Source organism: Hemicordylus capensis, chromosome 2 (genome assembly GCF_027244095.1).
Source record: "Hemicordylus capensis ecotype Gifberg chromosome 2, rHemCap1.1.pri, whole genome shotgun sequence".
NCBI lineage: Eukaryota > Metazoa > Chordata > Lepidosauria > Squamata > Cordylidae > Hemicordylus > Hemicordylus capensis.
The window spans coordinates 301,965,488-301,978,201 of record NC_069658.1 but is presented as its reverse complement, the minus strand read 5'-3'; the positions used below and the strand labels follow the sequence as shown (position 1 = coordinate 301,978,201).

At 41.6% G+C, this 12,714-nt stretch overlaps 1 protein-coding gene across 4 annotated transcripts in view; it reads left to right on the top strand.

Moving 5' to 3' along the window:
* RUVBL1 (RuvB like AAA ATPase 1) overlaps window positions 1–11,194 on the top strand; it is a 41,859-nt gene extending 30,665 nt beyond the window's left edge. For all 4 annotated transcript variants that reach the window (XM_053292721.1, XM_053292722.1, XM_053292719.1 and 1 more), the window contains 3 exons: window positions 3,204–3,306; window positions 9,871–9,962; window positions 10,658–11,194. In XM_053292721.1, coding sequence (XP_053148696.1) covers window positions 3,204–3,306; window positions 9,871–9,962; window positions 10,658–10,817 — 355 coding nt within the window. In that variant the 3' untranslated portion in view covers window positions 10,818–11,194. The remainder of the gene's footprint in view (window positions 1–3,203; window positions 3,307–9,870; window positions 9,963–10,657) is intronic.
* Window positions 11,195–12,714: the final 1,520 nt, after the last annotated feature.

The window sequence follows — 12,714 nt, the reverse complement described above, 5'->3', positions numbered from 1 at the left end:
AGCAGTGGAGATCATGTGGAAGAAAGCTTCTCTTAAAAAAATCTGGATGATCTTCTACTATTAGATTTCCTTACTATATGCATGTATATGAGAGCCAGTGTGGTGTAGTGGTTAGAGTGCTGGACTAGGACCGGGGAGACCCGAGTTCAAATCCCCATTCAGCCATGAAACTAGCTGGGTGACTCTGGGCCAGTCACTTCTCTCTCAGCCTAGCCTACTTCACAGGGTTGTTGTGAAAGAGAAACTCAAGTATGTAGTACACCGCTCTGGGCTCCTTGGACGAAGAGTGGGATATAAATGTAAAAAAAATAATAATAATATCCTTCATTTTCTGACATTTCACCCCAAGACAGCTTACAAGAGACTAGATTATGTACAGTGGAGTGCCCCGCCAATGGAAGAGTAGGATGTGGGCACTGGCTCCTGGATTCTGCTGAACTTGCAGAGCCTGAGCCTCCATTGCATCAGAGCTATAGCAATTCTGCTCCTGTTGGAAATAATTGGAGCAGCGTCACCACAGTAGTGATGCAATTCTTAGGAGTTTTGTGAGCAGAACTTTGTGAGCTCAGTAGGAGTAAGGATGCAGTTTGGACTTGCACGGAGCCAAGGCAATCTAAAATGTCCTAAAAATGACAGATAAAAACCATTCATAATAACTGATAAGATCAGACTTTAAAAGGCCAGACAGAATCAAAAGGTTTCAGAAAATAAAACAAGAGAATTTCAGTTTCTGTTTTAAAATGGGCAAAGAGCATGTAGCATGCACACCCCTCTAGGGAGGGAGTTACTCAACAATGACACCACCACTGAGAAGGCTCTGACCTCTGGTATTCACTAATTGGATCTCATCCAGAGGCCCAAGAGCAGGGTTTCCAAAGCATAACCCGGGGCCCTGGCCAGTTCCCTTAATAGCCTTGAGTCAAACCATGTAGGGCAACTGTATTGTATTTTGTACCGCTTGTATTTTGTACTGTTTTTATGCTTGTGTTTTAGTTTTTTTTTAAAATCAGATTTGTTTTTATATTTTTAGCTCAATGTTTTAATGTGTCTTTTTTATCATCTTGTTTTAAAATTTTATTGTGAGCCGCCTTGGGATTTTCTTAATGAAAGGCGGGATATAAATTTAACAATAAACAAACAAACAAACTGAGCTTGGAAGTGAATTGGCAACCAGTATAGATCAATCAATCATTTTATTTGCGACCATAAGCCAAACAAAATTAAAACTTTAGACAGTTACCATAGATAAATATATAGCATAAAATAACTAAAAGATACACATTCAGCCTCATAAAAACCCCATGATGAGAGGTCAGTTGCATAGCCCCATAAAATTAGCAACCAGTTTAGTAATACCCACATTAACATCAGCAAGACATAAATTAAGATAAAATTAGTCAGGCCTGCCTGGGAACTGATTAAATAGGGGGGTCAATAATTCTTTCCTTGAGTCACGAAACAGAGGGCAGTACATAAGCACATGAGCAACTGTTTTTAAACAGCCCTCTCCACAAGAACATAGCCCCGAAACAGGGGAATCCTTGCAAAACCTTCTAAGGAGCAAGGCAGAGGGTAAAACATTCAGCCTGGCTCTTGCAAAGGCTGACCTCAGTTTAACTAGATGGAGCATGGAGAGATGTTTAGCAGGATGATTTCGAGCAGGGAGGGAAATACCAAGATATATGGGAGAGAACCTGTATAGATGATGCAGCATCTGTGTGTAACTTGGGTGGGTGGGTGGGTGGGTGTGTGTGTGTGTGTGTGTGTGTGTGTGTGCGTGTGTGTTGCTTATGGCTCACATCCATCAGTGCCCTGGATTCTGCACCAGCTGCCACGTTGTCTTCAAAGGCAGCCTCATGTTGAGATCATTGCAGTAGTCTAACCTGGACTAACTAGAATGAGTAACTGAAGCCAAGCCCATTCTTTCCAAGTAGCACTGCAGTTGGCACACCAGCCAAAGCTGAGCAAAAGTTATTCTAGCTACACCCAACACCTAGATCTCCTAGATCTGGAACTGTTCCTGGATAAGTCCCAAACTAGCAATAGCAATAGCACTTACATTTATATACCGCTCTATAGCTGGAAGCTCTCTAAGCGGTTTACAATGATTTAGCATATTGCCCCCAACATTCTGGGTACTCATTTTACCGACCTCGGAAGGATGGAAGGCTGAGTCAACCTTGAGCCCCTGGTCAGGATCGAACTTGTAACCTTCTGGTTACAGGGCGGCAGTTTTACCACTGCGCCACCAGGGGCTCACACACACCTGGTATCTCTCAGTGGGAGTGTAGCCCTCACCAAGGACAAGTTTAATACCAGCTACCAAGCCAGCAACAGATTATTCTTACACATCAGTATTTGCTGAAGGAGGACCTAACAGTGTTCAGGCCTTGGTGGCAGGGGGGCCCCGGGGGGTTGCTAACAGTTCATGTTTATGGCCAATCAAGTTTTTGTAAAAACTTGGTCACCTACTCTATGATCTCTGTACAGAAGACATTGATCTGTGTGCTTGGTATCCCCCCACTCCCCCCAGAACGTGGTTAAATAAACATTAGTCTTATACGCTCTCCCCACCCCCCATTTTGTCAACAGCTAGCCTGAATAAGAGTTCTGAAGAACTCAGAAGGTTGCTGCTGACTTCTTTGTTACTTTTTAGTTTGTCTTAAAGGCAGTGTTACCCTACTACTGCTTCTGGATTTATCAACACTACTACCTATGATTTCTGAAAGAGAAATAGTTTTAGATGAAACTAGAGTGCCCTCTAATGGAGAAAAGGAGGCTTCCAAAATTCATTTTCTTAACCGTACATAGATAAGGTGTCACAGTGAGTGTAGGAGGGAGGAGTGTTCATCTGTCAAATACTTCAAAATAGTTGCACTAAGATTGTCAATTAAGATGCCTTGTGATGACAAAGGGTTTCAACAAGCTAATTCTGTAACTTTAATCCACATTTTTCTGTTGACTGCTCACGTACATGGAATATAAACGCTCTGATGATGAAGTACAGCGATGGGTGGGGGGGGGATACAAGACTGGCACTTGGGATCATGTGCCATCACCAGCCAAGAAACCTCTTTACATATCTTGCTTTTTTAAAATGTTAGAAGAAGAGAAAATGTTTCCCCTGCCATTCATTCAGATTATGTATAGTATCTGGGCACTGACTGGACAATAAGTCTGAACTCTTCTTTATACGTTTGCAGGGGTACAGAAGATATAATCTCTCCTCATGGAATACCACTGGACCTTCTGGACAGAGTTATGATAATTAGGACCATGTTATATACACCACAAGAAATGAAACAGGTAACTCTTTTCAAGACCCTTTCCTGGGCAAAAATGATACTAAGGTGAATTCAGTCTACAGGTTCCGCACATTGTTAATGCATGTATTGCATGATCATATGGTAGGCTGGAATTATGAAAGATGTAGCATTCATATGAATTTTTTTTAATTTAGATATTTTTATGCCACCTTCTCTGTCATACACATGACACCAAAAGCTTACAACAAAAATAAAATCGTAACACTTCTACAGTAAACAGTAATAAAAGAACCTTCTAAACCTTCAATATTTAAAAACAATGCAGGCATCAAAAATTCACCTACAGCGAATTCACTAAAGTACCTAACAATATGAAGACTACTTACACTGTATGTTTATCACCATGTGATTTGATTTTTGAATTCAACATATTTCAACAGATAAGACTACACTGACTTATAACAGAGGTGCTGCCTTCAGAACTCTAGTACAATTTAAGTGTCCTTAAATTTTTCTACATTTGCTCAATTAGAAATGGAACCACTGCATTTCAGTATCTTGGAGAGTATTTATAAGTTCCTAAGATTCATCTTATGTCAGTGCTGTATTTTTTGCATTCTCAGACCAGTAGCCGTTTATATACCTCTCCTCCATAAAGTTATCCAAATGCCTTTAAAGCCACCCAGGTTGTTGGCTGTCACCACATTTTCTGGCAGAGAATTATACAAGTTGATTGTGTTGTGTGAAAAAGTACTTCCGCTCATTGGTCCTACATTTCTTAGCAATCAATTTCATGGGATGATCTCTGGTCCTAGTGTTATGGGAGAGGGAGAAGAATTTCTCTCGATCCACTTTCTCCACACCATGCATGATTTTGTAGACATCTATCATGTATGTACTCAGTCGTCTTTTTTCTAAACTAAAAAGCCCCAGGTGTGGTAGCCTTGCCACATAGGGCAGGTGCTCTGGGCCCTTCATCATCTTGGCTGACCTCTTCTGCACTTTTTCCAGTTCTACAATGTCCTTCTTTAGATGTGGTGACCAGAATTGTACTCAGTACTTCCAAGTGTGGCTGCACCACAATTTTGTATAAGGGCATTATAATATTAGCAGTTTTATGTTCAATCCTCTTCCTAATGATCCCTAGCATGGAATTGGCCTCTTTCACAGCTGCCACACATTCAGTTGACACCTTCAACATGCTGTCCACCACGACCCCAAGATCCCTCTCCTGGTCAGTCACCGACAGCTCAGATCCCATCAACATATACATGAACTTGGGATTTTTTCATCTCAGTGTGCACCACTTTACACTTGCCAACACTGAACTGCATTTGCCATTTTGTCGCCCACTCCCCCAGTTTGGAGAGATCCTTTTGGAACTCCTCACAATCTGTTTTGGATTTCATTACCCGAAGGAGTTTGGTGTCATCCGCAAATTTGGCCACCTTGATACTTACCCCAACTTCTCAATTATTTATGAATAAATTAAAATGCACCGGTCCCAATATAGATCCCTGGGGGATCCCACTTCTTACTTACTTCCATTGTGAAAACTCTCCATTTATACCTACCCTCTGTTTCCTGTCCTTCAACCAGTTAGCAATCCACACATGTACTTATCCCCTTATCCCATGACTGCTAAGTTTTCTCAGGAGTCTTTGATGAGTAACTTTGTCGAAAGCTTTTTGGAAGTACAGGTGTATTAAGTCAACTGGATCACCTTTATCCACATACCTGTTGACACTCTCAAAGAACTCCAAAAGTTTCGTGAGGCAAGATTTACTTTTACAGAAGCCATGCTGGTTCTCTCCCAGCAGGGCCTGTTCTTCTCTGTGCTTAACGCTCTTATCCTTGAGGATGTATTCCATCAATTTGGCTGGAACAGACATTAAGCTTACTGGCCTATAATCTCCTGGATCCCTTTTTGAAAATCAGTGTACACTGGCTACTTTCCAGTCCTCCAGTACAGAGCCTAATTGTAGGAATAAGTTATCTGTTTTTTCAAGGAGGTCAGAAATTGCACAATTGAGTTCTTTAAGGACTCTTGGATGGATGCCATCCACCCCTGGCAATTTGCTAGTTTTTAATTTTTTCAGGCAGTTTAGTACATCATCTCTTGTCACTTCTTCTATTTGACTCAGTTCTATAGCCTTTAACTCCATAACATTCCAGTATTGTAGTGTAACATTTCTAAAGTTCCCAATACTTTGTGATGAGGGCCATCTCAGTGTACAGAACATTGAAGCTTTGATTATAATCCTTGGATGCCATTATGAGGCATTGTGTCAAAGATCCCCCCTCATTAGTGTCTCAGTGCTGTGGACTGACACCATACAGGAGCCATTATGGTTTATCATGTCAGTTCTTTGTATTATTTAGGAGATAGTGTCAATGGTGGAAAGCATTGTCACCAGATAATGGTTTCTGCTGTTGGATAAGAGCCAAGGTGAAGCAGAAGCATTTATTGAATATAAACGTACCAGCAAATCCTCACTTCCTTTGGTAGGAGGAGACCTTTGTGTTCTGCCTTTCTTTTCTATTTTTTTCAAACTTGCTCTGGTGTTAAGATTCAGGATGTGTTTGTGCACCTGAGAGAATAGCTGCACTTGAGACAGTGCAGATTACAGAAAAGGTAGCCAGAAGATCCACTTGTACAATGAAGTTTTTAATCTGTGTATTGGCTTAAAGACAGTATAAATGTTCTGACTCCTTCAAAAGCCTGAAGGTTCAGCAAGGTCTGATATACTGTCTTAAAGGTAAAGTGTGCCGTCAGGTTGGTGTCGACTCCGGGAGCCCACAGAGCCCTGTGGTTGTCTTTGGTAGAATACAGGAGAGTTTTACCATTGCCATCTCCATGCAGTATGAGATGATGCCTTTCAGCATCTTCCTATATTGCTGCTGCCCGATAATAGGAGTTGCCCGTATTCTGGGAAACACACCAGCAGGGATTCGAACCGGCAACCTCTGGCTTGCTAGTCAAGTCATTTCTCCACTGCGCCATTAAGTGGCTGCTTAGACTCCCCCATATTATGCCATGTTTTTTCAGAGACACAAAGAATAAGGGTAGATATTGGTGTACTGTATTACTTCATGTTGGTTTGCTTTTTGTTGAGTTCAAGGCAGTTTTTACACCTTGGAAAGTTTATAGTGTATATTATGAACTGAGTCTGCGGGTGCTTCTAGACACAAAGCTCTCCCTGGTGTCCCAGGTTGAGGCAGTGGCCAGAGGTGCCTTTTATCAGCTTTGGCTGATATGCCAGCTGCATCCATTACTTGAGATAAATGACCTCAGAACAGTAGTACATCTGCTGGTCACCTCCAGACTTGACTAATGCAATGCGCTCTATGTGAGGCCGCCTTTATATGTAGTCTGGAAACTGCAGTTGGTTCAGAATGTGGCAGCCAAGTTGGTCACTGGGTTATCTCGGAGACACCATATCAATCCTATCTTAAAAGATCTATACTGGTTGCTAATAAGTTTCCGGGCAAAATCAAGGTTTTGGTTGTAACCTGTAAAGCCCTAAACAGCTTGGGCCCTGGGTATTTAAGAGAACGTCTTCTTCGCTGTGAACCACACCGCCCATTGAGATCATCTGGAGAGGTTGGTCTGCAGTTGCCACTGGCTCGTCTGGTGGCTACTCAGGGACGGGCCTTCTCCATTGCTGCCCTGAGACTTTGGAACACACTTCCTGCTGAAATAAGAGCCTCCCCATCTCTTACAACTTTTTAAAAGGCAGTCAAGACACATTTGTTCACCCAGGCTTTTAATTAGATATTGTTTTAATTGTGTTTTTAATCATTTTAACAATTTTAATTTTAATGTTTTAATCTTTTTATCTGTCTGTCTTTATTATTTTGTTGTAAACTGCCCAGAGACTTGCATTTTGGGCAGTATATAAATGTTTTAAATAAATTAATTAATAGATTACAGTATGTGCTTTTCATCACAAGGACCACCCTCAAGCCTCCTCTGTAGGCTGTTTAAATGATCAGAGATCTAATTTAAATAAATACACGTTTTGAAGAAATAAAAAAACATGAGCTCTGTAATGACTCTGCCTGATCTGCTCACAAGGAGGGAAGATGGAAAAATCCCTCCCAAAGACACAGTGGTGGGGCAAACAGAAAGAAATTGGTTTATCCTTTTACCCCATCCCCATGCCCTGCTGCCTTTCCTCACCCATTGCAACTAAGGAGATCTGCTCAGAAGCAGCCTTCCACACACATAGCATTTGACCTAAATCAGGCGCACATCCAAAGGTACATCTGAGTGCTTGGGTGTGTTCTATCTCCACTGCATTGTTTACAGTGGAATACATACATGGACCTGCATCCAATTGCACATTCTGATATGAATGAGGGGGAAATCCACAAATTTAGCTTAGCTCACTAGTCAGCCATTATTTGTGGCCACCACCAATTCCCCTCTCTTCCCTCAGATCTTTTTCTGGCACTGAGTCAGAGGTCTTAGAAGAGAGGCAGGTCTTGTCTTTTGCACTGGGATATGGTAAGAAACACGGGGCCCTCTTCTACTACTCTGAAAAGATTCCTGCTGTTTCTCACCTTCTCAAGTACGGCAGTGGAAATTAGACCTTTGAGAAGATCTGAGTAGTGCTGGGTGTTGTACTTGCCAAAGACTGGGGGCACTTGCTACTGGCAAGCTGGAACGTGGATTTGTAAATTCACATCCTGGATGAGGATGTGAATTTGTTTAATCAGGGTGACATGTTCCAGTGAAAGCAAAGCAGACTGCATCTGCACTTGGTTATTCATTTAGCCAGTTTACTCCACATAAAAACAACTTGGTTGGAACACTTCCTCCAAGGATCCCCTCTTCCATGGATCGATAAGGATTCAGAATGGTGCGCTACTCTCTGCTGTTAATGTTCACTGGCACACGAGGGCATTGTGCATGCATAGTGTTCAATGGACACCAATTTTTGGTGATGGAGATTTAAAAAAAAAAAAAAGAGCAGGATTTTTTTACGTACCTCAGGAGCCCCTCCCGTTTGTAGGGACCTCCTCAGCCTTCTTTCTTGTTTTGGTGCCAGTGAATTTGTACACTGGACACCTCTTTACAATTAGGGGAGAGTGTTATGACTCTGCAATCCAAACTGTTGTTTAAGAGCATTTAGCTTTGGAGAGAATTGCATATGATGGACTGTTTCTTAGTTATGACATCCAGTGAACGCTTGTTTATTATATATGGGTTTGTTTGGATTCAGTGGCTGATTTCCTGACTACATTACTCAGTTGTACTTCTTAGGAGTTAGTCTAAATGATTACTAAATTCCAATAGGATTTTCTCTAGTAAATTTGGTTAGGATGTCAGCCAGTGACATGTCCCTTCTTTTAACTCCCCCACCCCACCCCCCATCCAGTGAAATAGAATTTTCTATTTCTGTTTTTCACATTTCTTAGGTGTGATTGTTTAGGGGCTGGAATCCAAAGAATAACTTCAGATACTTTAAAGAGGTGTGCACACACAGAGAGTGAATTTTTGGCTTCCTCTTTGAGCAATAGACCCCCTAAATGGTATTTTTGAAACTACCTAAATTTGCCCTGCAGCATTGCCAGCTGCAAATCATGAAACACAGTCCCATTTGGGCACATAGTTCTTTGCATCATGGCCAATGTCTTTGTCTTTCTAGAGAGAATATCAGCTAAAATTTCTATATGAAAACAAAAGATTAGATTAATTTCTTTTTTGTCAATTATGAACACTTCAAAAGCATCATCAAATTGTAATGTTCTTTACAAACTAGCCGTCTACCGCATCAAACCCCAATTCCATACAACCCTCCCCTTCCCCCTCTTCCACACACTGATTCCCGTGGTGCATTTTTATGGCTTTAATTTAAGCGAGTGCTTCTTGATATCTTGTTTACAAAGCTGCCAAAGTGAAAAATACCTGTATTATATGAGGCTCGCAGTTCCAGAGTTATCTCAACACTACAACACAACATCATTATCCAGTCTGCCCCTTATCACTCAGCTGGTAATACGGACTGCAGGGAGCCTAGTGCCACTTTTGTTACAGCTCTATACACTCAGGCTTATTGGTGATATCTTCTTGTTCTCCAACTTTACAAAGATCTTCAAACTGGTACGAGCTGGAGACTGTTCTTGATAGATTAGATTTATCTGAGTGGTTTTGTGGAAGTAGGTGAACCCTACAGTGGAACTTTTAAATTTTTGTTTTACTATCTTATTTATCAAGAGGCCAAAAAAAGTCCAGTATAGATTTGAGGAGTTAAAGGACAGTTGGGGATTTCCAAGGGAATCATGCTATACACAGTGTTGCACATGGAGTACTGTTTTGTGTTTCTGTAGTCGATACCATGTACATTTTCCATCACTCTTACAGTTTGGGAGGAAAAGGGAGTTTCAAATTAATGCCCCAGATACCATGTGTCTACCTCCAGAGGATTAGAACTTTCCCTTTTCCAAACTGGATGCAATTAAAACCAAGCCACCCATGTTCAAACTAGATTGTATATATCTATGATGCCATCACATACTGATTACTCATTTTTAAGAAAAACCTCACAGATTTCAAAATTTAATGTCTTAATTTCTCTACCTTATTTTTTCTGACTAGATTATAAAGCTTCGAGCCCAGACAGAGAGTATTAATACTAGTGAGGAGGCACTAAACCATCTTGGGGAAATTGGCACCAAAACAACATTAAGGTGAGCGTGACCATGAACTTGTAATGGAAGCTGAAATAGCATAGATATATGTATATTCCAGTGATGAAGTAGAGAGAAATGGGTGGTTATGAAGTAATTGCAGAGGCCTAATGAAAGATTTAATCCACACTAATGTCCAAGCATAGAGCTCTGCCAACTCTGTGTAGTCCCCTTCACCCCAGAGAGATTCTTTTCTGCCATGAAGAATTCTAGTCCTACAGTGAATATTATTAAATAGTTGGGGGACCAGGACTGAAAGAACTAGCAATTAGTTCTACATATCCAAAGGAGTTCTTGAAGTTTTTCATCAAAGCACAGTCTCCCATGTTGTATCCTGACTGGTTTTGAAACTAATGCATGTTTCAAAAGTAGTTTTTGGATGTATTAGAAATGTTTATAAATAAATATGGCAGTGGAGGGACATCAGCCATTCAAGCTGTGTGGGGATCCCACTGCCTGCAAGCAAACCCTTGCTGTGCTTTAAGTAGGTCTGAGTCTGTTCTTGGATGATTTTATTTATAATTTTAATTTTCTCAATTGCAAGGATGTATTGGGCACTTCTGGAATCCAGGTTTGTATATTCATAATGAAGAATTTTTCTGTACCTGTCTTTTTCTTTCTTTCTTTTTTAATTCTCCAATGATCTAGTTTACAGCTGTTGTTAACTTGGCATATGTTTTGTTACTTGGCCATAGGTATGTTGTGCAGCTACTGACCCCAGCCAATCTGCTGGCAAAGATAAATGGGAAAGACAGCATAGAAAAGGAGCATGTTGAAGAAATAAATGAACTCTTCTATGATGCCAAATCCTCAGCAAAAATCCTGGCTGATCAACAGGAGAAATACATGAAGTGAAGCAGTTTGTTCCCTTTTGTAGTCTTCTGAGCCTCATCCTAACATTTTCCAACTGCTTGAAACAAAAGCATGCAAAAGAAATGTTAATTGTCATGGAACTAAAAAAATATTTAAATATCAAAATAGCATTTCATAGCAGGAAGTAGAATTTCCTATGTTCTTACTTCATAGTGATTGAATGAAAAGATGTTTAAGCCTGTGGTATCCTAGTATTTTTTAATATTGAGTGCCTATTTGAAAAGGATGTGCACTGGCACATCTTTGTGTTTCTATTTTATTGTATATTTGATTGTTAAATTGTTCAGAACTGAGCAAGATTGTCTTTTTGGGCCTTGTTTTCAGATAATAGGAGGAAAGAGATTAAAAATTAAAACATGCTTGATTTGTGTGCATATTTTGGTGTGTATCTCAATCGTGATCTTGTCACCTGAGGAAGTTGTGTTCTTACCTACTTGTCACTTTGTGGAACCAAACCTGAGCTTGCACTCATTTGCCGTGCAGAATTTTGCTTTGTTGTCAGCTTGCAGGTTGGGGGGCAGCAGTCTTTAAGTTTAAATCAAACCTAGACATCATGCCAGGAGGAGTGTCCTACACTGAAATACTGATGTCATACAACATTGCTGGTGATGTTCTTAGATTACTTGTTAAAAGGGATTTTGCAAAGGATAAGACAGCTTTTGTAATGGTATATTGATTTCAGTATTGATTAGAATATTGATTAGAAATCAATAATATATTGATTTCAATATAGGACTATATATGCACTTGTCTGAATGTGAGCTGTGCTATATTCTTTATAGTGCTGCAGCAGATGCTGTACTGCCATTCTAGAGGCAAGACATGCACTTCATGGTACCATATGGCACACATGGTACCATAGCAGGCAAGGAGAGGAGCAACAATGTGACCAGTGGAGCTTAACTTAGATGGGCATCCTCCCTGGATAGATAGCTATATGCCTCATCTTGGCTATAGGGTGATCACAGTGGGTAGTACCTTAAGTACTACTGCTGCAGCATGTACCACCCCCTGCTCCCTAGTGAAGCTCCCTGAGCCCACCAAAAAGCCATGACTGTGGGCCAGGTGAACTTCAGCAATAATAGCATGAGATGCAGCATGGCATGCCAGTAGTGGAAGAGAAGGATATTTGAAAAGCTCAGTGTTTCTTGAGACTGGATAACCATTGGATAGCATCCAGAATATACCACTGGTGCAACATGTTCCAGCACAAGTCACCTTCCCTATCCCTTCCTCTCTACTGAAGCTCCCTGAGTGCGTGCACACACCCCAAAAAGCTTGGAATGTGGCGAGAATAAGAAAGTTTTCATACCTGAGTATTTCCTGTCCATAGTTCCTGCTTGCTGTGCCTTTCAGTAACCAAATCCTTGCCCTTTAATACAAGATTTGATGAAACTCCAAAATATTCTATATGATTAATTCTCATAGACAGGATGCATGGGGACGTGGCAGAACGGAGGCGATTGGCTGACAAAGGGGGAGACATACACAAGAGTTCCAGCCACGCATCCCAAGAGCACCGGCAACCATCACTGGCCTGAGAAGGACAATGGGTGGTGGGCAAAGCCCCGCCACCCTGAGAGGGAGGACGGGTGGCGGAATGCCCTGGCCCGCCTGCCAGGGTGAGGCGGTGGGGAGGCCTGGACTGCCCGCATGGAGGAAGCGGTGGTAGGCCAGCCTAGCCTGGCTGCCAGGAGGGGGAGGCGGGAGTGGGATAGCCTGATCCGGGGGGGTGGGGGGGAGTGACCAGTCAGCCAGCCAGAAAGCTGGGCATGGCGGTGGGGGGACAGCTGGGCCCAACTAGAGGCGCAGATTATTTGCACCCACTATCATTCATATCTATCGATCTATCTATCTTCCTGTGCATGGCAGCTCTCGT